At 42.4% G+C, this 24239-nt stretch overlaps 1 protein-coding gene across 1 annotated transcript in view; it reads right to left on the bottom strand.

Annotated features, from left to right (window-relative positions):
- Positions 1-24239, bottom strand: part of LOC103750915 (beta-galactosidase-1-like protein 2) — a 50620-nt gene that overhangs the window by 10618 nt on the left and 15763 nt on the right. Inside the window, exons 7-12 of the mRNA XM_008854198.1 lie at positions 12102-12183; positions 11107-11171; positions 7942-8026; positions 6520-6657; positions 5351-5431; positions 4636-4742 (exon numbers count right to left, since the gene is read on the bottom strand). Coding sequence (XP_008852420.1) covers positions 4636-4742; positions 5351-5431; positions 6520-6657; positions 7942-8026; positions 11107-11171; positions 12102-12183 — 558 coding nt within the window. The remainder of the gene's footprint in view (positions 1-4635; positions 4743-5350; positions 5432-6519; positions 6658-7941; positions 8027-11106; positions 11172-12101; positions 12184-24239) is intronic.

Below are 24239 nucleotides of genomic sequence, written 5' to 3'. Positions count from 1 at the left end.
TCATACAAAAAAGCACAGCAGCAAACAACTCACTGGCCACCTTAAGAGGCCATATAAATTCTTTTTTTTTTTTTCTAATAAAAGAAAATACTTAAACTTTTGCCCCCTTTATGTATTAACTATACTTAAGGGTGAAATGATGAAGAAAAAGTTCTTTGGTGCCAAAGAATTCAAGTTAGCAATTGTAGAAGGGATTACAGAATTAAAATATTAACAGTTTCAAGGCCTTTCCTGAAATACTGGCTTACTCTATCAGCACTTGGCTTCTCATTTCGCCTATACCTCAACCTTCCCTTCCTATCTATTACAGGATTATTTTTAATTGCTTTTAAAATTTATTTCCTGTGTATGCTTGTTTTACCTGCTTGTATGTAAGTGTACCCATGTTGTGCAATGCCAGTGGATACCAGAAAAGGGCATTGAATCCCCTGGAACTGGAGTTTGGGGAAGTTGTTAGCTGCCATGTGGGTGTTGGGAACTAAACCTGGATCCTCTGGAAGAAAAGCCAGTGCTCTTAACCACTGAGCCATCTCAATGATGAATGAAATTTGCATCTCAAAAGAGTAGGGTTCTCTAAAGAAAGTTATCATCCCTATAGTAACATCACCACTGGGCTGGAGAGATGGCTCAGTGGTTAAGAGCATTGGTTGCTCTTTCAGAGGACCTGGGTTCAAATCCTTGTGCACCCATGGTGGCTAACAACTGTCCAAAACTCCAGTTCCAGGGGATCTGATGCCCTCTTCTGACTTCCAAGGGCACTGCACAACATGGGTGCACTTATATACATGTAGGCAATACATTCATACACATAAAATAATAAATAAAATATTTAAAAAAGAAAAGAAAAAACATCATCACAATAAGACAATAATGATTGTACTATTTCCCTAAAACCCTAAAATTTCCTAGTGATTTGCTAGAAAATACTTGGTAACTGACTTTCTAAGGGGAAAAACCTGATTTGTAACTTCCTTTAGAGAACCTTACTCTTTTGAGATGCAAATTTCTTTCTTTATGGTTTAAGTTCTAGGATGATGTCTGATCTTCTTTAAAATAATCTTGTGAGGGACTGAAGAGATGGTTCAGTAGTTAAGAGCACCGGCTGTTAATTCGCAGTTGCTTTTTCTAAAATTTTTTTTTTAATTTTTATTTTATGTGTATTTGTATTATGTCTGCATGTACGTAAGAGCACCCAAGTCATGCAGTACCCACAGAGGACAGAAGAGGGCATCAGATACTCTGGAACTAGAGTTACAATTTTTAGCTGCCATATGAGTGCTGGGATTTGAACCTGGGTCTTCTGCAAGAGCAGCCAGTGCTCTTAATCACTGAATCATCTCTCTAGCCATAGAATTTCCAATTTCTGTAGTGTAAATAGTCCCAGTATGGTTCATTTCAATGTAATAATTATCAATCACTACTAAAAACCATAAGAAGGCAAACAAACAGCCCCTGAGCCCACTGACCAGCTGTGAAACCAGAGACAATCAGCATCAAGTGCCTGGGACAGGATATACTGAAAGCATAACACTACTGCCCATGAAGTATATTTGCAAGCAGATATACACCAAAGAAAGCTGAGTGTATTAGGGTTCTCCAAAGAAGCAGAACCAGTAGATTGAATATATATGTATAGAGATTGATCAGCTTAGCTCACAGGATAGAATCCGAGTAGTCCAACAATGGCTGCACCACACTGGAGAGGCTGAGAATCCGTGGTCACTCAGTCCACGAGGCTGGATGTTTTAGTAGTCCCAATCTGGAGCTGAAGGTCTGACGAATTCCAAAAGATCAGCTAGTCTTCAGTCTACAGCAGCAAGATGAACTCACCAGCAAGAGAGAAGGCAAGCAGCAAGAAGCCTGGCGTTCTCCTCTGCCTTGACTTTTTATACCGGCTGCCATCAGAAGGTAACACCCACATTTAGGGTACGTCTTCCGGCTTTAGATGATCCAATTGAGAAGATCTCTTTCATTTCAGTTAATCCCAGATCCAATCAAGTTGACACCCAGGATTAGCCATCACACTGAGCATGACAGCTCAAGAGCTGGCTTAGTGGTTAATAGCACTTGCTGCTCTTCAGAGAGCCCAAGTTCCCAGTGCCCACATTGGGTGGCTCACAATTACCTATAACTCCAACTCCAGAGGATCTGGCATCCTCTCCTGGACTCCATAGGCACCTGCATTCACACATACACATAAACACGCATAGACACTCATATACACACAAAATTTTAAATAAAATGAATTTTTAAAAGAAAGCTGAGCTTGATTGATGCATACCTGTAATCCCAGTACTTGGCCAAACGGAGATCATGAATTTGAGGCCAGCCTGGCCTATAGAGCAAGACTTATTTCAAAAAAACAAACAAACAAACAAAAAACAAAAGGGAGCTAGGCATGGTGGCACATGCCTTTAATCCCAGCACTAGGGAGGCAGAGGCAGGCAGATCTCTGTGAGATCTAGGCAACCTGGTCTCCACAGTGAGTTTTAGGCCAGTTGGGGCTACAGGGGGACCCTGTCTTGGCTCAGTGGTTAAGAGTGCTGGCTATTCTTGCAGAGTACCCAGGTTCAATCCCAGCACCCACATGGTGAGTAACAACTGTCCCTAATTCCAGTTCCAGGGAATTTGATGCCTTCTTCTGGTCTCTGCAGGCATTACATGACATGGGTGCACTTACATACATGCAGGCAAAACACTCATATATATAAATAATTAATTTAAAATACAAACAAAAATAAATAATATGGGGATGGAGATGTAGATTAATTGGCAAAATGTCCTAATGTGTTGGCACAAGCCTGTAATCCTAGCACTCAGGAGGCAGGAGGATCAGAAGTCTAAGGGTCATTCTCAGCAGAGTTCTGTGCTCTATATAGAACTCTGTATACAGTTCAAGGCTAGCCTCAGCTAGAGATCCTGTCTCAAAATTAACTAAATTATTAAATGTGTGTACAAAAAGTATGCTTTAGAAATAGAGCAGAACTAGGGATGTAGCTCAGTTGATAGAGTGCCTGACTAGCATGCATAAAGCCCTAGGTTCTCTCCCCAGCATTGCATAAACCATATGTAGGGGCCATGCACACCTGGATTCCCAGCACTTAGGACCAAAGGTTCAAGGTCATCTGTGGTTATATATAGAGTTCGAGGCCTTTCTGAGATACATGAAACCCTGTTTTTAAAAAGAGATTGGAGGGGAGTGTATGTGGTGATGCATGCCATGATCCCAGCACTTAGGAGGCAGAGGCAGGCAGATTTCTGTGAGATCGATGCCAGCCTGTGTGGGGAGTTCTGTGGTGCAGCACTTATCTAGCATTCAAGAGACCCTGGGTTCAATCCCCAGCACTTTAAAAACAAAATATGCAAAACTGGAATAAAATCTCATGGGGAAGGGAGGCTGGGAGGTGTAGCTCAGTGGTGGAATGCTTGTTTAGCAATATATGGCCGTGGGTTCCATACCCAGAACTAAACAAACAAATAACAACCTCCACAGGTAAAACCCTCCCCTCCCTTCTATGCTGCTGGCTTTGTTAGTGACGCTTTCACATGGACTCCTAACTGCAGATCCTCACATATACAGCCCTTCCCTGTCTTTACAAGTGAACCCAAGCTCCTGCGCTTCTTCGCTTCTCCACACCACCTTGTAGCTGTGCTGCCTGCTCCTCTTCAGTCTTCAGGTCTTAATGCCACCTGGACTGGTATGTCCCTGGAATCCCTATGACTGTCCAGCACATGGATTATCTGTCAATGATGACAGCCTGCGTACATTTAGCACTTACAGGTGCCAAGGCAGACATTAAGTATTCAATCTGCATATTGTCTGTGCCTCATTTTACAGATGAGGAGAAGATGGCAGAAGGAGGTTAAATAACCCTCCTAGCTAGCAGACACTGGAGCAAAAGTTCAAACCCAGACAGTCTGACTCTGGATCTAATGTCCAGAATGATATTTCTTTGACAGCAACATGCTGCTCAGGTCCTCTACCTATGGCCTCTTACCATCCAATCTCCTCTTCTTTCATTCTTCTTATTCATTAGACCAGAAGTTGTCTAAAACAACATCCTGATAATATAGTTCCAAAACATCAGTATTCAGTATTATAGAATAAGCATGTAGTTTTTTCCCAGACCAGTTTTCATCTGTATTCCTGGGAACCCCAGGGGTAAGTTAAAAGTGGCAGCATCCTAGAGAAGGGATGGCTGACCCTTACAGGGCAGTTCAATACTGCAGAGGTATGACCCTGACTAACCTAGTTTATGTTCCAGAAGTTGAACTCAAAGAAAGTTTAGAGAAAGCATCGCTCTATGAAAACAAAAGTTTAAAAATCATTTCTCGGGCCAGTCCACGTACCTTCATTCTAACACCTTAAGAAAGCACAGGATCTTTTCACCGCAGGGTCATGAACACTATTTCCAGTGTTCCACAATGTTCGTACCATTTCTTCAAATTCAAACTTCTGAACTGAGTTCTTCTAATAGGTTTCCTATTCTAAACTGTAAAATAGGAGAAGGAACTACACTTCCAAAGATTGCTTTTGGTTCCCAAATCATTTACTCCCTGTTCTTTGAATTATGCCTTTCTCTCCTGTCTCTTTTATCCAAAGGGATGCTGTGTCTATGCCCAGGAAACACTCACCTGGTCCAGAAAAGGCAGGATGCCCCACAAGGTCATGAACTGTAGTGATGTCAATGATTCATAGGCAGTCGCTTGTGTAGATTTTGGTTGAAGGTACCTGGGAACCTCTGCAAGGAAGCACATGCTAGCCATTGTAGGACCCCCATTCAAGGACCCCATTACCCTGCTGTCCCAAGGCCTCCAAGAATGAAGGACTCAGTTACAGGATGACTTCTTAACTTCAGGAAGAGTTGAGGCAGGTGCTAATTGAATAAGTGTCATATCATATCATACCCTTAACTCTTTGAAGGATGTGCCTTACTGTCCTAGAAAAAGAGGGGCACATTGACCCCAGCTGCTAGACCTAGAGATCTCAACCCCATTACAGTCTCCTATAGCCCAACTGCAAAGGCATGCATGCTCTCAGATTCCACCCCTTCCTCCCCATTTCAACCACGTCATGCATACAAAATATCTAGCTCAAAGGAAATGGAGCTGGAACCTCTAGTTCTTAGAAGTTTCAGGGGATTATAGGCACAGCCAAGACAAAGCAGCATGGTCCTGTGCTGAGCACATGACAGTAGAACTTATATCTCATGCATGTCTGTCTAATGGTAAACTGTAGGAAGCTGGGTTTCTCCCAAAAAGATCCCCATATATTCCCTTCCCTCCTCTCAGGATTGAGCACAATGGAGAAAGCTAAGTCACCATTTGGATTGAGGGTACTGCTGGTTACCTCTGACAGAGTGAAAAAATTGCTGGAATGCAAGGTACTCAGGTGTGTATTCTCCATTCTCTTTCAGCAGTGCACTGTAATCTGAAGAATACAGAGAAATGCATCATTTTCCACAAAAAAAAAAAACACCAGCTATAGCTTCTTTCTCCATGAAGAGAAGAAAGTTTAGCTCTGAGTAAACACATCCTTAATACAGTAACTTTGGAGGAAAAACTCTGGGCACATGATAAGAAAATTCCACATCCCTGGTGATCCAAACTAAGAGGCATCCACTAAACCTTGCAGAGCGTTTGATGGGAGACACATTTTATCAATCTGTGGGTCTATAATAAGTCCTGGCTGAGAGCCCACAGCCCTCCGAAGGCAGTGGTTTATCCTTCCTATCCAATTCCTTTTAAAAAATAAAGAATTTATTAAAAATTTAAATTTCTGATCTTCAAAACACACAGTTAAGAGAATAAAAAGACAAGCCATATACTCTGAGAAAATATTTGCAAAACAAATAATTAATGAAGATCTATCCAGAGCTTAGTTTTTAAAACTTTCAAAATTAAAGAAAAGAAGTAATTATTTTTTTAAAAAGTGGAACCAACATCTGCATAGACATTTCACCAAGAAAGGTAGACAAATGTTAAATTAGTAAATAAAAAGTCATTAAGAAAATGCAAATTAAGACCATAAGGCACCAATGAACAACCATTAGGACGATTATATTAAAAAGTCTAAAAAGTATCAAGTATAGGTAAGGATGTGGAAGAACTGGATTCCTCATGTTTCTAAGGGAACTACTCATTTTATTTCACCCTTAACTTCCCACTTGGTCTTTTAATAGGCTTGGGAAACAAGGAAAACATGTTCATGTGACCCTGGTACTCTCATGAGATTCAAAGCAACAGACTCTGCATGGAACTTTTTAAAGCAAGGGTCTATATAGCAGATAAGTAAGGAGAAGCTATTAACCTTGTCTGCTTGCAAAATCTCAGGAAGCCTAGATCCCAGTAGTGAATAAAATTCTAGTACGGTAAGAACAAATATCAATCTCCAGTGTACGTTAAAGTCAAAATAGCTGAACAATTTCAGGTATTTCCCTTAGGGGCCTACCCAAGATGCTCCAGCATCAACGTAGGGGCAACCTAGGTTAGAGACAATTCTGGGGGCCAAGTACTTGCCATAGGTGGTGGCCACAGGGAGGTAACCTTGTGAAGAATGAGCTCCACCCGTGAAACCAAAGTTGGTGCCACCTTGGAACATGTAGAAGTTGAGGGAGAACCCAATCTTGAACATCTCACACACATCCTTCATCAGCACTGCACAGACATAGAAATGAAAGGAGAAATTGAAGATTTTGAGAGAATTCATAGTTCCTCATAGATTTTCAAATCAGCTCTTACCTAAACTCTTCAAGAGCCACTTAGAGTTTATGCCCAGAAAAACTTTCAAAATGAGGCAGAATTGACTTAAAGAATTGGTGAGTTCATTTTCATAATCCAAAGTTACCTATTACTTTTCTTCTATGTTTTATTTTAGGGTTACTATTTCTTCCCAGCACACAAACTACATATATCAGATATTTGCTTATGGCTTTTTTAAAGACAAAATTGTGTCTAGCTTAGTGTTTTTGAAGCACTAACTTCTTACAGTGACTGATCTGCTGGAATGATGGCACCAGGAACATTTACTTTCAACTTCATTTTAATGACCATCATTAATTCTCCAGGGTGGGCAAGAGACTTGAAATCAGATGTTTTGGGGCCGGATAACTATTTATTTCAACCCAACACACCTTTATTGAATTCCCCTATTTCACAGAATAATTCACTCTAATTACATTTATAGCCTCAATAAAATATAATTAGAATGAAAACTGCTAAAACTTTTAAAATCCCCTTGCAATGATCTCATAGCTGTTCATGCTCCATGGTCATGTCATCTGAGCAGATTTCTGGGAGGTGTTTGCCTAACCAGGCTGATGTTTATGCAAATACTGAAATGGCAAAACAATCCATTTTGTTCTAGCTGACTTTTGCTTTACCCTTGGTTTCTTCTGCTCAGCCATTCCCACTGCAGCCACACAGCCAGCCAGAACATCCCATGCAGGCTGCACCTGTAGCTTCAGGGGGTACACTGTTTCTATAATACTGGAAAACTTACAACTAGCCAGGTAGCATGTCCAGGCAGCATGTCCTCCCATCCAGCTATACCTGCATGTCCAGGGAGTTCAGTGTCTCTGCAATTCTGAAAACTTGTTTTTCCTAATTGAAACTTTTTAACTGAAAACCTCTTTGTTAACTGACCTGCCCCTGGTCTGGTGTAACTATGATGATCTGATATAACTATGATTATTGGTTCTGCCCTTGGCATGATGCAATGGTGGTTTCAGGCTTTATAAATCCCACTCAGAGTTGGGAGTTCTTTTAGACATGAATCCCTTCTTGACTGCCAGCTTATAAAGGACTCTTGATTCGACCCAACACTGTGTGGCATTTCTCTGAGAATATTACAACATCTGGAAGCATTTCCCCTAAACCTGAAGTATACTTTCAACATCAATGCCACCTATTTTCTTGAGAAAGGCAGGAAGAAGGACTCACTCTGTGGATCTCGACTCTGGCGAGCAGTACCCCATGTGTCGGAAGAATCTGCTGTATATACCATCATCAATATAGGGCTGCTACCCTGAGAAAAAACAATTGTCCATTTAGAAAGCTCTTATGCAATTCAGAAGCCCTGAGTCACTTACAAGGGTACTCTGAAGTGCAGTTCAAATATACCCTTTGACTGGAAGCACCCTGCCACACCCATGAGCTCTGAGTTTTAATCTCCCATTCTCACATTATCTTCCTGGCCAGGTGGCCTCCTCATGTGGTTTCACTGGTTTTCTTGCCCAAGATTTTTTTAAAAAAACCTGCTGCCATTTGACTACTGCCCTTGCAAGAATATTCTAAAACTAGAATTTGGAATTTCTATAAATAGAATCTATTCTCTTGAGTGACCAGAGTAGAGGCCTAGTAAGAAATGCCTGACACAGAGGAAGCATTAAAAATGTTCAATAAATGGATATCAAAAATGTTGACTCTTAGGGGACTGGAGAGATGGCTCAGTGGTTAAGAGCACTGGCTGTTCTTGCAGAAGACCCTGGTTTGAATCCCAGCACCCACATGGCAGTAACAACTGTCCATAACTCCAGTTCCTAACAACTGTCCGAAACTTCAGTTCCAACACAGGTGCACTTACCTACATGCAGGCAATACATGCATAAAATAATAATAATAAATTATAAATAAAATATTTTTTAAACTTTTTAAAAGTTGAATCTCCTGAAAGGAGAATTCCTCAAACTCAGTACTCACATCCTCTTTTATGCCCTCTTCCCTTCCCATCTCTGAGTCACCTTCGACCCATTTATCTTTCCGGTCTACAGCAATATATTAGCCCTTCTATTCAGCTGGACTCCACAGTTGGCCCTTTCAATTCTGTTGTTTCTAGCACTGTAAAGTTAATCCAACCTTTTAGTTTCTGTTATCAATACTGCCACAAACTCCTGCTCTGGGTCTCTTCCAGCCAAACGCAGAAGTATCCATGTTCATGCCTAAGTGGTCAAGTACTTCAAAGAAAGTCATAAAATACTGCCAACCCAATTTGCTACAATTTTATGTGACATGGCTTTATCTATATTTCTTCTTGGAAATCCTCATATTTAAAATTTTGTAAACTTTATTGAATTCCAAAAATCATGCCCTCAATATTTTTTTACTTTTATTTTATATGTATGTTTCACCTGTATGTATGTAAGAACACCTGCGTGTGCAATGCCCGTGGAGAGAAGAAGGTGCCAGATTCCCTGGAACTGGAGTTATAAACAATTTTCAGCTGCCATATGGGTGCTGGGAACCAAACTGGGGTCCTCTGCAAGAATAGCCAGTGCTCTTGACTGCTGTACCATCTCTCAAGCTTTTAAGGTCAATTAAGCTTAGACCACCTGATTCAAGCTCCTGAAACTTCCTTTCTTACCATCTAATATCTCATAGAATCTCCAAATCATAGCACTATGGCCTGAATGTCTGCCATCTCCAGATCATAACCCCATCAAATTCGTATGCTAAAATCCTACCTCCATGGTCATAGTTTTAAGAAGTAGGTGGGGTCTAAAGGACATGAACAGATCATGAGAATGGAGACCTCATGAAGGAGATCACTCTTCTTATAAAATGAAGTCCCACAGAGCTGCTTTGCCCTGAAGTCACCATCACTGAACCAAGAAATGTATCCTCAGCAACAATGAGTTGTTCACATGCTGACCTCAGCCTCCAGAATTATGAGAAACATATTTCTATTGTTTATAAACCACTCAATGTAGGACAGTTTATTATAGTTGCCAAAACTGACAAAATTAATAGATTTTTACATTTAGAAAGAATTTTTTTTAATTCAAGTTTTCTAGTATATTACTGGTCGCCTCACGTTGGTATTGCCACTTCTAAACATTCAGTCAGTATGCAGCAACCCTTCATTTCTGTATAATGGGGAATTCATTGCAATCTAGGGCAATTCATTCCATTTTAAAAAATAAATTAGGTTGACAGAAATTAACATACATATAATGAGCCAATATATGTTTTCTTATTTATCTGTACTCATTGAGACTAAATGTGTTCTCTGGTACTTCCCCTTTCATGTAGTATAAGCTCACGTTCTGAGGTGCCCATTAGATGAATATTATCTTTAATGTAAAGCTCATTCTTAGTTCTTTGAGTGTATTGTACTAGTTACTTTTCTGTGGCTGTGATAGAAACACTGACCAAAGCAACTTATAAAAGGAAAAGTTTATTTGAGTTTACGGTTCCAAAGGGGCAAGAATCCATCATGGCAAGGAGGCATGGTGGCAGAGGTGGCTGAAGGAGGAGTGGAAGCTAAGCTCTCAAGCAGGCACAGGAAGCAAGAGCGACTCGAGATCTGGCAAGGCTTAAGGACTCTCTAAGCCCACCCCCAGTGACGTGCTTCCTCCAGCATGGCCGCACCTTCTAAGACCTCCCAAAACAGCACCACTAACTGGGGACAAAAAATGTCAAAATACCTGGAGCCTATGGGGGACATTCTCATTCAAACCATCACATGTATCTTTATGCAATTCCTACACTGTGCTTGGTGAAAGTAGTCCACTTTGTTAAAATGCCACCTAAACTATGATGTCCTGAGCAGATAAAAACAAAACAGGACTTTTTCCAGTGTTTTTAACCAGTGTGGTGACATCATTTCTATGAATAAAACCCATGTTTTCAAAGCTATTGGCAGTAGAGGGAACAGATCCAATTTAAGTAAAGCAGGAAGCCAACTAACCTCCAACATCTCTTTCACATACATGCTATCAAGTCAGGTCCCTTCCTTGCTGTGTTTTAGCCTCAAAGCCTTGCTTGGATAAAAAAACAAACACAGAAACAGAGAAAGAGCTCAAAAGCAGTTTTCTCCCTATATTGAGTTAATTTTATGAAACCTATTCTAAGAATTGCCTCTCATGTTCTCTTTTTTGGTCAAATATAAGAAATGCATTAGAAACATGTAACATTCCAACACTATGGCCTATGAATCAAGTGTTGTGAGCTTATAAATTTGAAACAACTTACAGTAAGCATTTAACAGCACCATAGATTCAAGTTTTAACTAAACCAATAACTGCTAAGATTTTAATCAAGAAATAAGCCAAGAGGTCCAGGAATGCACAAGAATCAAAACATCTACCGTCTCTGAAACATCCTTACCCGAAGTGAAGAAAGCTCCTTATATGTTTCTATCTGTATATTCTTCATGTGGACAGTAGCCAGCACTATGGATAGAGAGATTAAAGGCATGAGATCCTACCATGACCACTACAGGGCATCGGCAGAAGACGCTCCTTAGAGTCAGGCTGCAAAGCCCAGCCCATATCTCCTAGACATATGCCTCAAAGATTCTCACTTTAACATTTCTATGGCCAGAGCAAACAATAAAGATAGAATACTATGCTTACATCCACAGAAGCACCATACACATGGATTTCAAATGCATCACTTCATTTAGCATTTATAGTAATAATTTAGAAAGTAAAAATGGAAGTTAAAATAAACCACACAATGCAAGTGAGTACATGAAAGATGAATGAAGAAATTGAGACCCCAAATTTTTATTTTGTTTTTCTGGTCATCAAACCTAGGACTTCATTCATACCTAACTTCTAATTTAGAACATTGTTCTAAACCTCCAAGTATAACAGGGAAGGGCCACCATAAAGACCAGGGACAGTAGAGGACAACCGAGCTGAAAAAGTTGTTTATATTAGAGAATTTCAAGAAGCATTTTTCTTGACCTTCATCTCTTGCATCTATTTATTAATTCTTTGCACACCTGGGTTTGAACCCATGGGTACATGCTAAGCAAGTGTTCTACTGAGCAGTATCCCTCCACCTCCCCCACCCCCACCCCCATTGCTTTTATTCTTTGGATTAATTTGCTCCAAGAACTTCCAGGGCTAGGTCCATGACAGTGCTATTTCTCTGAAATCCCCCATTCCCTGGTGTCCAATCAGGGATGCTTGTCAGAGGAGACTGGAGTGATGCTCTGGTCATAACAGCTGGTGGGTAGCAGCAGGACTGAGTCCTGCTTCCTAATTCATCTTTGACCAGAAATTCTTACTACCAGGAAATGGAAAGACAAAGCATCATGACTTGTGTTGTTCTAGCTTGACCAGGGACAGAAAGAGATAACACCAAAACCGTACCCTTTTTCAAGTGGCCCCTTCTCAGTTCCAGACCATCATCTGCAGTCATGAGCAGCTCTGTGATCCCTCTTGACACCAAGGCCTAAGGAGAAATTTGGTAAGGGAAGTGGACTGTTTCTAGTCCCACGAGATTGCTTCTTCCTGGGGGAAATAACTATGGCAATGAAAATACCTTAAGGAAGCTGAGACACAGGGTGGATGGTGATTCCCCATCCAAGTACTTTTAAGTTAGGAAGCTAAGACAAAAATACAAGTCCTTTCTCAGTCATACTCCTCAAATCCAAACTGGAAATTCAAATTTCAAAACTTCATTGAAGAGGCAGAGAGATGGTTTATATCACCTAAAACAGTGTTTTCCCTTAACAAGCAGAATTCTGGGGTTTCTCCAGACCAGAAAGCATAAGAGGAATGTTTCTGTATACACCATCACCAAATTACCACACCCCACAAGCCAAATTCACAGGCTGCACCTATGAACCCACACACCACTACTAGTTTCTTTCAGTCACTGGGAAAGGCACATGAGTTGTGGCTTAGGCAGCCCACAGGTTGCACTGTCAGCAGCATGAGCCTTAAATATTCCTAATTTAACTTCAAATAACTCTAAGAGTGACTCTCAAGACTGAGAGAAGAGACTTAAGGAACTTATCTAAATGTGCCAACAAAACACTGAGACTGTGGCTCTAAGTTTTTTTGGATCAAAATACCCTGAAAGTAGTTAAGTCTTATAATTAATCCTTGAGTCCTTTGTTGGTGTCAGAAAATGGTTTGTTTCTATTGAATCCTTTCAAAAACTAAGGGAGGCAAAAAAGTGACTCATGGGGTGGGGGGGGGCAGTTGTCATCTGTCAGTCAGAGTAACTATGCCTTGATTCTTGTAAGTTCAATGATGATTCAGTGTTTCAACTCTGACACCAGTGAGTAACATGGCTTATTGGCAGATGACTAAATAATACAACCAAAGAAGAAGGCTTAAGAATTGTCCCGACCCGCGTGACACCTCTACCGTGGGACGATGAGTGAGGGTCTTAGAAGAAATGAACAAACAAGGAACATGAAGAAAGGAAGCAAGACAGTGTTCTGATCAAGCTCCGTTTATTGAGTACACACAGCATATTTTTATAGTAGGGTTAGGGCAGGGGGAGTGGAAGGCGGGGAAAGAAGAAAGAAGAAAGGCTCTGGTGGAATTTTCCACTAAGGGCTGATTGCCAAAGTAGGGCAGAGGGGGTTTGTCTAAGAAGACATGTGGTTAGGCAAGATAAGGAAGTTGCCTGAGTAGGAGTAAGGGGCCAGGGCAGGGCTAAGGTGAAAAACCATGTTTTCTTTTGAAAAGATCGTTAAGTTTTTCTTTCATGCTATGGCTGGCAATTATTAAACGGTTTCTGGCATCTCCTCCCTTTCCACAAGAACAAGACCCCTCCCGAGAACGATTGTTCTCAGATGCTCTTGGTATGTTTTGGGGAGGCGAGGCAGAGCAGAGCGTCAAAGGCCCAAGTCAATGGAGCCAGCAGTGTTCCCGGGTGACTGCGCCTGTCTTAGGTTGGAAGTGATCTCGCCTCAGGTGTTCCACAAGAACAAGACCCCTCCCGAGAACGATTGTTCTCAGATGCTCTTGGTATGTTTTGGGGAGGCGAGGCAGAGCAGAGCGTCAAAGGCCCAAGTCAATGGAGCCAGCAGTGTTCCCGGGTGACTGCGCCTGTCTTAGGTTGGAAGTGATCTCGCCTCAGGTGGCACCCGTCATGGGATAAGGCAGCAGCTTAGGCAGCCCTCCTGTCTTAGGTGCTTAAGATGGGGAGTCGCCTCTCTTACCCGTCTTTGGCTGCCAGTCAAGCTCGTTGGGCAAAGATGAATGTACCAACCTCATGCTAGTCTTGTTTTTGATGGAAGTGAGAGGGAGTGGGGCCTAAGAAGGCCATTTATAAGTCCATAGTTGTTGCTGGGGGGATCTAAGTGATCCATCATAAGCTGGACCATCAGGATCTGTCATTTCTAAACGTTGGTAATGAATTTGTATTGGCTTAGAGAGTAGTGAATCAATTTGTTGTTTAATAAGTCTAGTAAGCCTATTAAAGGCCCAAGGTCCAAAAGAAATTAAAAGTAATAATCCTATTAAGGGGCCAATTATGGCTGGTAAGAGAGAAGTGAGCCAAGAAGAGCCCGAGAACCAGCTTTCATACCAGGGTGTTTGTGAGTCTCTTTCTTTTTTTCTTTTGTCTAGACTTTCTCTTAAAATTTTCATACTATCCCTTACTGCCCCTGTTTTGTCTATATAAAAGCAGCATTCTTCTTTTAGTGCTGCACATAAACCTCCCTGTTGTAAAAATAATAAGTCTAGACCACGTCGGTTTTGTAAGACTACCTCAGCCAAAGAAGAAAGGGAGACAGCTAAGTCATCTATGCCTTGTTGTAATCGCCAGACATCTTCTTCAATGGCAGCTTGCAGGGCATCAAACTTGGAGCTGCTGATCAGGAGGGAAGCCACACCGGTTCCTGTTCCTGCTGCACCTAAACCTAGAAGGACTGAAATTGTGAGGGCAGAGACTGCTTCTCTTTTAGAACGAGGATGGTTAGTGGGAGGGTCCCTAGAGTTAGTGATGTTTGAACTGCAGGATGTATGAGGAATGGTCCCCAGATCAATTCTGGAACTGTTAGGGTACGGTGAAGAAAAAATACAAAGTCCTGGTAACACGGGCAGGGCTTGGGCTTGTAAGGGGGGCAAGAGGGTACAATTATTATGTAGAGGCAATAAGTCAGGATCTGAGTTATTTGTAATGGCAGAGGCATTGATGATTAAAGCGATGGGCACTGGGGGCCCAATTTTCTGACATAACCAACAGTTATCAGCAAGGGAAGGAACAGTCTGGTTTAAGAGGGCATGAGTAAGTTCTAATAAGTCTTCTGTTTGAGGGTCGAGTTCTAATTCTCCTCGGTCTTTAGGCAGTGCCAGGGGGTGATAATTAAGACTAGGATATAATTTTTTTATTCTTTCTTGTATTTCTGAATTAACTTTGGCCTCTCTTACTCTATCTTGTACTCCTCCCCCATCAGTGTATCCTATGGGGGCCTCGTAGTTCCAGCATACTTCTGTACCTACATTTCCATAACAATTAGAGGCAGCCAAGTTTCCCTCAGTGGCAAGGGGGCGCCGGGCTAGCCGTGTCCCCATCCAATAGGTTTTATTTTGATAGGAACACTCCTCTGGGAGCCATCTAGCAGCGTCATGTTGCTGCGAGTATATGCACACTGATCCTCTTCCCCAGATCAAGACTGGGTCTTGCCTGTGCCATTTGTATGTGAGGGGATCTTTCCACATTGCCTTTGCATAGCCGTTTTTTGTATCTGAATGCCAGAATCGATCAGCTGCAGAATTCCCAGAGGTGTCTAGCTGTAGAAAGTTGAGGATGAACAAGGCATGGTCTAAAATCCTGCGTGGGGAGCTTTTTGAGGGGTGAAGAGGACTATTTTTTATTTTCTGAAGTGTAGCCTTGAGTGTCTGGTGAGCACGTTCTACTATTCCCTGACCTTGGGGATTGTATGGAATGCCAGTGACGTGCTTGATATGGAATTGTGCACAGAAGGTTTTGAAAGGCTGGGAAGTGTACCCAGGACCATTGTCTGTTTTGATTTTATGGGGTTTGCCCAAGACAGTGAAACATTGAAGCATATGGGTTATGACATTTTTTGATGTTTCTCCGGGCTGTAAAGTAGCATAAATAAAACCACTAAATGTATCTATAATTACATGAATATATTTAAGTTTTCCAAATTCAGAGAGGTGGGTGACATCCATCTGCCATAGCTCATTGGGCAGGATCCCTCTGGGATTGACTCCCAGATGGGGGGTGGGTAAAAGGGTCACACACCCAGGACATTGCTTAACTATTTGGCGTGCCTGTTCCCTAGTAATCTTGAACATGAGGCGGAGGGTATGGGCATTCAAATGATGGAGGGCGTGAGCCTGCTGGGCTTGTGAAATAGGACTGGTGTGGACTAGGAGTGCAAGGCGGGTGTTCTTATCTGTCAAGGCATTGCCAAGGGAAAGTGGTCCAGGCAGGTCTGTATGGGCTCTTAAATGTCCGATAAAGAAGGGGGATTTTCTTTCATGTATCAAGCGCTGTGTTTTGTGAAAAAGAGGGGCAGCATTAGTGGCTGGTTTTATGTATGGGAGAGTTTCTAAAAAGAGTATGGAAGAGGCCACGTAGGCACTGTCAGTATAGAGGTTGAAGGGGGATGAGGGAAGCTTAGAAAACACTTGACAGACAGCATAAAGCTCTACAAGTTGGGCCGATTTAAAGGGGGAGATTTCAGCAAACTCTTGACTATCAATGGTATAAGCAGCGGTCCCATTAGAGGATCCATCAGTAAAAACCAGAGAGGCGTTTCTAAGGGGGCGATTGGAGGTGACACGAGGGAATAAAAAGGGGTGCATTTGAGCAAACTGCAGGAGTTTGTGAGGGGGGTAGTGATTATCAACCTTGCCTTGGAAGGAGGTGAGGGTCATGGCCCAATCATCATCTGTTTTTATAAGCCAATTTAATTGATTTTTTGTATAAGGGAGTATTAGTTGATCAGGGTCCTTGCCAAAGTAGGTTAGACTCTTTTCTCTTCCTAATTGGATCAATTTTATGATTAGGTGGGGGTATGGAGCCAGTATTTTGGTCGGAGAAGCCGACAGATGAACCCACAGTAAGGGATCATCTTGCCATAACACTCCTGTAGGGGTGTGGGGAGTAGAACAAATTATTAGGGCGAAAGGCCTGTTATATGACATGTAAGTAACATGTTGTTTTTGAATAGCTTCTTCTACAATGTGGAGTGCCTTATGGGCAGCAGGGTTTAACTCTCGTGGGGACAAGGGATCTGACTCTCCTTGAAGTATATCAAATAAAGGTTTGAGTTCTGCAGTGGTGAGTTTTAGGTAGGGGCGGAGCCAGTTAATATCCCCCAGGAATTTTTGGAAATCATTGAGTGTCTTAAGGTGTGAGGTTTTTAGTTGAACTTTTTGTGTTTTTATATGTTTATTAAAAAGTTCAAAAATTTTTGGCATAGCGTTGGACTATTGGCCATTCCTTGAGGAAGGACTTTCCATTGATATCGTGGCATGGGTCCCTGAAAATTGACCATGGGTAAACTAAATGCAAATCGTTCTCTGTCTTCAGGGTGAAGGGGGATGGTAAAAAAACAATCCTTGAGATCAATAACAATCTTAAAATAATTGGAAGGAATGGCAATGGGGGACGGCAAGCCTGGCTGAAGTGCCCCCATTGTATACATAGTTTGATTGATGGCTCTAAGGTCCTGAAGCAGTCGCCAGCTCCCTGTTTTCTTTTTGATTACAAAAATGGGTGTATTCCACGGGGAGGTTGTTGTTTCTATGTGTCCTGCCGCCAGTTGTTCCTGTACTAACTCTGTGGCAGCGGTTAATTTTTCTCTCGTTAAGGGCCATTGATCCACCCATACAGGATCATTAGTTTTCCACTTTATCTTGTCTGCATGGGGCACAGGAAGGTCAATGACCATAGTTATAAATTTGGATATCCAATTCCTTGACGGGCTTTAGGGGAATGGGTCACTATGGGGTCTTGTTTTCCCTGTGAATTCCTGCCTAATCCTTGGCCTGGCAAGAATCCTTGTTTTAACATCTGGTGCGTTATTATTTCATTAGGGCTGCACATCAAGATTTTCATTTGTGACAGAATGTCACGTCCCCATAGATTGAGGGGTAGTCCTGAAATTATATAGGGTTGTACTTGGCCTGTATTTCCCTCATCATCTCTCCAGGTTAGGATTTTGGAACTTTGTTTAGGATTGTCCTTTTGACCAATTCCTTTTAAATGAGTTATAGAAATTGTGTAAGGCTACTCTTGAGGCCAATATTTTTCCGAGATGACTGTAGCATCCGCCCCAGTGTCAATAAGGCCATGAAAGGGCTTGCCTTCTAAATATAGGGAAAGCATAGGTCTCTTAGCATCAGTCTGTTGTGTCCAATATATGTGTGGAGACATGTTATCCATGCAACTGCATTTATTCATAGGGAGCAGTGCAAGCACAGCTATTGGGTCTCCTTTGTTAATTTTTATTGGCCCAGTTGTAGAAATGGCCAAGGGGGTAATTGGCCCTGTAAAATCATTGTCTATCATTCCTGGCGCTATTTGGAGGCCTTTAGAAAACATATGGTCTCTGCTAATAATGATCCCCGAAAGTCCATAAGGGAATGGCCCATGGACATCGGTTGGAATAGGCTGGAAGCCTATGTCTGGTGTTAGTACTGTGGAGGAGGAGGCACAGAGGTCCAATTGTGTGCTTCCCGGGATTGCTCTAAGGAAGATGTCGATCCCTCGGTCTGACTTTGGGGGGTGAACCTGATAGCCCCAGGGTCCCCGCTGGAAGTTTCCCTGCTGGTGACTAAGGGGTTTCCCTTCAATATCTGTCCTGGAGCGACACTCATTAGCCCAGTGAAATCCTTTCTTGCATTTGGGGCATACAGTTTTAGGGTGACCATTGGCTGGTCGCGGTCCCACAGGGCATTCTCTAGAGAAGTGCCCAGGTTGTTTGCATTTAAAGCAAGTATGAGCTTTTATTTGTGAGATATTTTGAAAGGCTGCCCCTATAGCATGACCCAAAGTGTGAGCAGTCCCAATTCCCGAGCAAAGTTTAATATAATCAGTGAGGGAGCCCTGTCTATGGGGTCGAATGGCTTCTTGGCACGCAGAGTTAGCGTTTTCAAAGGCCAGATGTTTTACAAAGGCACTCTCTTCTGATTCCCCAGCTATCCTTTCAGCCGCACTTGTAAGGCGACTGATAAAGTCAGCGTATGACTCATCCGGTCCCTGGCGTATTTTTGCCAAGGAGGAAGTAGCCGGCCCCTTAGGGGGGAGACAGTAAGTGCCGCGTTGTGAATTTGAGCCAGGAGGCCGGGGGGGGGGAGCTGCCTGAGTTTCATTATCATCATAGGGACTGCGACCTAAAAGTTTATCTCTGGTCCAGGAGCGTGAGCCTTTGTTTTCTTTATTACGTTGGGCCATCTCCCTACAGTTTTCTGCAAAGTCTGTGTGCCACAGCACATAGTCCCCTCCTGACAAAACGGGTCGGGTCAAAGAGAGCCAATCATTTGGCGTCAACCAGGTCTCACTTATATTTTCAAGGAGGGTTAATGTAAAGGGAGCAGTGGGGCCATAATCGGCTACAGCTGCCTTCAATTCTTTTAAGTCTCTAAGTTTTAACGGGCTATACCCCTTTTGTTTGGGTCTAGGCTTAGTTTTAGGCTTAGTCTCATCTTCGGACTCACTCTCGTCATCACTTTTGCTTTCATTTCCTGAATGGGGGCAGGAATCAGGGGCCTCAGGCTCCACTTCCTGGTTCTCATTTCTCTGGGTCTCCTGACTTCGGGTGACTGGGAAGGTTAAAATGGGGCTTTTGACTTTATTTGATCTCATCCTTTTATTTTTATCATGCCTGGGAAAGGACAAGGAAGACAATTCGGCATCGAGAGCGCAAATTTCTTTTAACAATTGTAGATGTTCTCTCTTTTGTTCAAGAATGTTACAGAGAGAGGAAACATCTTGAGTAAGGGATACCCTCGCCTGACAGAGGCTCTCTTCTCGTTTTGTGTCTTTTGAGAGTGGAGGGCAATAAGGTAGTGGGGAGGTGCCTTTCCATTCTCGGGAGGGGTCTTTCTCAGAGTCCTGTGCCTCCGTATGACTCATCCGGGCCCTGGTGGATCTTTGCCAGAGAGGAGGTGGCGGGCCCCTTTGGGGGGAGGTGCCGCCAGCCTCTGAGAGCCGCGTTTTGTATTTGTGTTAAGAATCCAGGAGGAAAAACTGCCTGTGCTTCATTTGTGACTGGTGGAGTATTATTTTTAAGAGCCTTTTCACTAGTTTTAATAATTTCTTGAATATCTGGATCCAAGGGATGGGCTTTAAGGATATCGTGAATTAAATTCCAATAGGAGAAAGTAGTTACAGGGACCTTTTCTGGCCCAAAGGTTTGGTAATAATCTTGTAATGCTTCCCCTACTCTTTTCCATTTCTTGGCATTTATTGTTCCCTCGACAGGGAACCAGGGGCAGGTGTCATGGATGAAAATAAAAAACTGTTTTAAATCTTTTCCTGAGACCTTAATTCCTCATGCTCTGAGAGACTCCTTGAGCCCTTGAACAAATTGTTCCTGGGAGCTAGAAGTATTGCCCATGTGTCTTGAATATCACCCCTGCATGAGCTTCGCCGGTCAGTATTTGTGCTGACACACATCCGACAGATCCGGTCACCAAGACGTAACTGTAGGTCCCCGGTGAATGGCTTAGGAGGAACTTACACCGCTCTTCCTACTCATAGCAGGCTGGCAGATTTTGTCAGAGACCGGGGTCCCTACCTTCCAAGGGACTGATACTCCCAGGAACTGAATGCTTATTTGTCTTTATGTGATGCGTTGGTTTGTCTTACCTGAAAGCGATCTGTCTCACAGCGGTCGACCGTGGCGATCCTGAGGGGGTTGCCTAAGCAGGCCAGTTGGGGGAACCGACGTTCCTTCTGGAGCTCCCCACTCTTCTCTCGAGCCGGACTCGAGCCCCACGTTGGGCACCAGGAATGTCCCAACCTGCGGGACACCTCTACCATGGGACAACGAGTGAGGGTCCTAGAAGAAATGAACAAACAAGGAACACGAAGAAAGGAAGCAAGACAGTGTTCTGATCAAGCTCCGTTTATTGAGTACACACAGCATATTTTTATAGTAGAGTTAGGGCGGGGGGAGTGGAAGGCGGGGAAAGAAGAAAGAAGAAAGGCTCTGGTGGAATTTTCCACTAAGGGCTGATTGCCAAAGAAGGGCAGAGGGGGTTTTTCTAGGAGGCCTGGGGGTTAGGCAAGATAGGGAAGTTGCCTGCGTAGGAGTAAGGGGCCAGGGCAGGGCTAAGGTGAAAAACCATGTTTTCTTTTGAAAAGATCGTTAAGTTTTTCTTTCATGCTATGGCTGGCAATTATTAAACGGTTTCTGGCAAAGAATGAAAGGTGGTGATCATAACAGCTCACACGGAGAGAAACGGATTCTATGAACAAGGGACTGCTTTGATACTCTGTGACCTTTCTATTACAGCTCTATGAGGTTGATAAAAGATTTCCTAAAGTTATTTGGAGAACCTGAATATAGAAGCAGAAATTGGAGCTCCAGGTCCCAGAGAGGAAGGGAGGCTGGCATTCGGCTCTACATTCCTCTGAGAAGAAAGTTGTCAGCAGTTTTAAATACTTGGGGAAAGAACCTGTAGTTTGAGGACAATACTGGTGAAGGGAGCATGTTGAACACTAGGCTTTCAATTAGGACCTTAAAGGCAATGTCCTAGAGACAAGGGTGGGCAAGAATCAGGATAGCTCTCATGGATAGAAGCTCAGTTTTAAGACATTACAAATACCTGCAGAAGCAAAAATGAATCCATCTGAAAAATGATTGAAAGAATCAAGTGATCTTATTTTTTCATGACATCTGATATTGTATAAAAAATGATGAGACAGTAAGACAGCACTTTACAGAAACAATGAAGAAAAAGCACAACAGAATCAGAGCCCTAGGAGATCAGATATTGGTTTTATTACATATTACACTTTTTTTAATTTTTTTTTTTTTTTTTTTTTTTTGAGACAGGGTGTTCCTGTAGCCCCAGCTGGCCTGGAACTCACCATGTGAACCAGACCAAGCTGGCTTTGATCTCACAGAGATCCTCCTGCCTCTACCTTCCAAGTGTAGATGCTTGGTTCTCACAGACAGCCTCCACCTCTCATTGTATCTTCTTTGAATAAAGGAAGATACATTCCTTGCCTGTTGCAGGTCTGTCTCCTACTCCTCTATCTTTCCTTTTATTTTCCAAAAATCTAACAATGGGAATTTATAGGGGCAAAATAGCTATAAAAAGTAAAGACGTGTTAGAGGTGTGGCTCAATGGTACAGTGCTTGTCTAGCATGTGAGACACTGGATTCCATCCCCAACTCCCCACACACACAGAAAGTAAATTATCTGAGTAAAACTATATGACCATTAGCTCTATTTAATAAAAATAATAGTGTCTTGTGAATCAAAAACATATACAACAGTAAAACAAATGAAAATGCTAGCATGTAAGGTCAGAAAAGGGAAAGTGAAGTAAAATGCTTTCAGGAGTGCTTTGCTTTCCCCTGGAACTGGAACACATAGTAACTTAGATGTTAATAATTCAAAGATGGAAACTTTAATTTGTATGGAAAACACTGAAAGAATGGTTTTCAAAATGTGTATCAAGCTAGTCGGAGGAGAAAATGGGATGATAAAAATATCCAGTCAATAAAATACTGGAGGGAGGGCTAGTGAGACGGCTTCATGGGTACACATACTTGCTGCTAAGCCTAATGACCTGAGTTTTTCATATTTATTTATTTATTTATTTATTTATTTATTTTCAGTTTTAAAAATGTTTTATTTCATTAAAAAAAGTTTATTGTTAGGGTTCCAAACAGCAGCAGCTTCCCCCCCCCCCCCCCCCCCCACAGGGCCCTCCAGACTTTGGAGCCCGAAAAAGGGAACTTAGCTGATAAGCACCTTGACCTTTGAAGTCAAGGGAAACAAACTCTGCTGAGAAGCAGCCTGCCTTTCCTCTGATCTCCAAAGATAAGATAAGCAGATTCTACCTGATAACCAGAGATTTTAGAAGTTGTTTATCATAACAGCTTTTCTCTTATCTTAAGGGGGATAAAGTAAACACTTCCAGACCCTAATCCTACCTGCTTTTCCTGCTTCCCCCTCCCTGATTTCTCCCCCAAACATTCCCCCCTTCTACACCCTAAAGCCCCCATATATAAAGTCCCAGCTCACAACCCGTGGGCTGACATCTTTCCCGGACATCTTTCCCTGACATCTTTCCCTTCCCTGACATCTTTCCCTTTGCTGACATTTTTCCCTTCCCCAAGGGAAACGTGTCCCGTGCGAAATAAAGCTGTATCCCGCTGAGAATTCTATCTGTGCCTCAGTGCCTCCTCCATCCGCGCCACCCACTCGCTCCCGCCCGCTCTCTACCTATCAATTCCTACCTATCATTTATTATGTGCAAGATTCAAGGTATACAGAAAGGCATTTTCAATCATAAAATGGGGCTGGTCATCACACTCTAGTGTAATAAGGAACACACAGTCTTCGATGTTAAGTATCCATTACTTTATGCAGTCTAAGTTCTAGGTTTTATATGAGGCCTACATACATGAGACATTTGTCAGATTTTAAGATTGGTAATGCCAGTTCAAGCTGCTTATGTTTACAAGTACAAATTTCACTATTACAAATACATAGTATCAACTAACAAAACAGTAACACTTTCAAGATTTTCTTTTTTGTCCTATGTTCATACATTTGCAATCTGGGTTCATTTGATAATTCCCCTTCTTGTAGTTCAATCCTCAAATCACAGTAGTTAGGCATTGAGTTCCCTACATAGCTCACCCATCTACTTCATCTCAGCCTTCCCATACTTTGCCATTTTCTTCCTTGTAGAAAGAACCAGCACAACAGTTCCAGCAATAATTGCTATTACTACGACCACATTTATTTTATTTTACATTATTTTATTTTTTTATTTTATGTGCATGAGTGTTTTGCCTGAATGTATATAGGTGCAGCACGTGCATGCAATGCCTGCAGAGGCCAGAAGAGGGCATTGGATCCCCTAGAGATGGTTGTAAGCTACCATGTGGGTAGCTTACTGAACCCAAGTGCTCTTAATTGCTGAGCCATCTCTCCATCTCCTGATGGCCTGAATTTGATCCTTGGGACCTACATGGTGGAAGGAGAGAAGTGACTCTGAAAAGATGTCCTCTGATCTCTACATGATTGTAGTGGGATGTGCACCAACACACAAAGATACATACAAATAAATAAGTAAATGTAATTTTAATTTAAAAACTTTTAAAGAAACTAACAAGAATACTGGAGATGTAGTTCTGTTGGCAGGGTGCTTGCCTAATATGCATTTTTGGTTGGATCCCCAACAATAAATTAAACTGAGCCCGGCATGGAGGGCACTTTAGTTCCAGCACTTGGGAGGCAGAGGCAGTGTATCACTGTGTGATTGAGGACAGCCTGGTCTATAGATCAAGTGCCAGGCCAGCTGGGACTATGGGGAGACCT

Source organism: Nannospalax galili, unplaced genomic scaffold (assembly GCF_000622305.1).
Source record: "Nannospalax galili isolate Female #2095 unplaced genomic scaffold, S.galili_v1.0 scaffold66, whole genome shotgun sequence".
Lineage (NCBI taxonomy): Eukaryota > Metazoa > Chordata > Mammalia > Rodentia > Spalacidae > Nannospalax > Nannospalax galili.
Note: the sequence above shows the minus strand (reverse complement) of the source record. Positions and strands in the feature narration are given on the sequence as shown.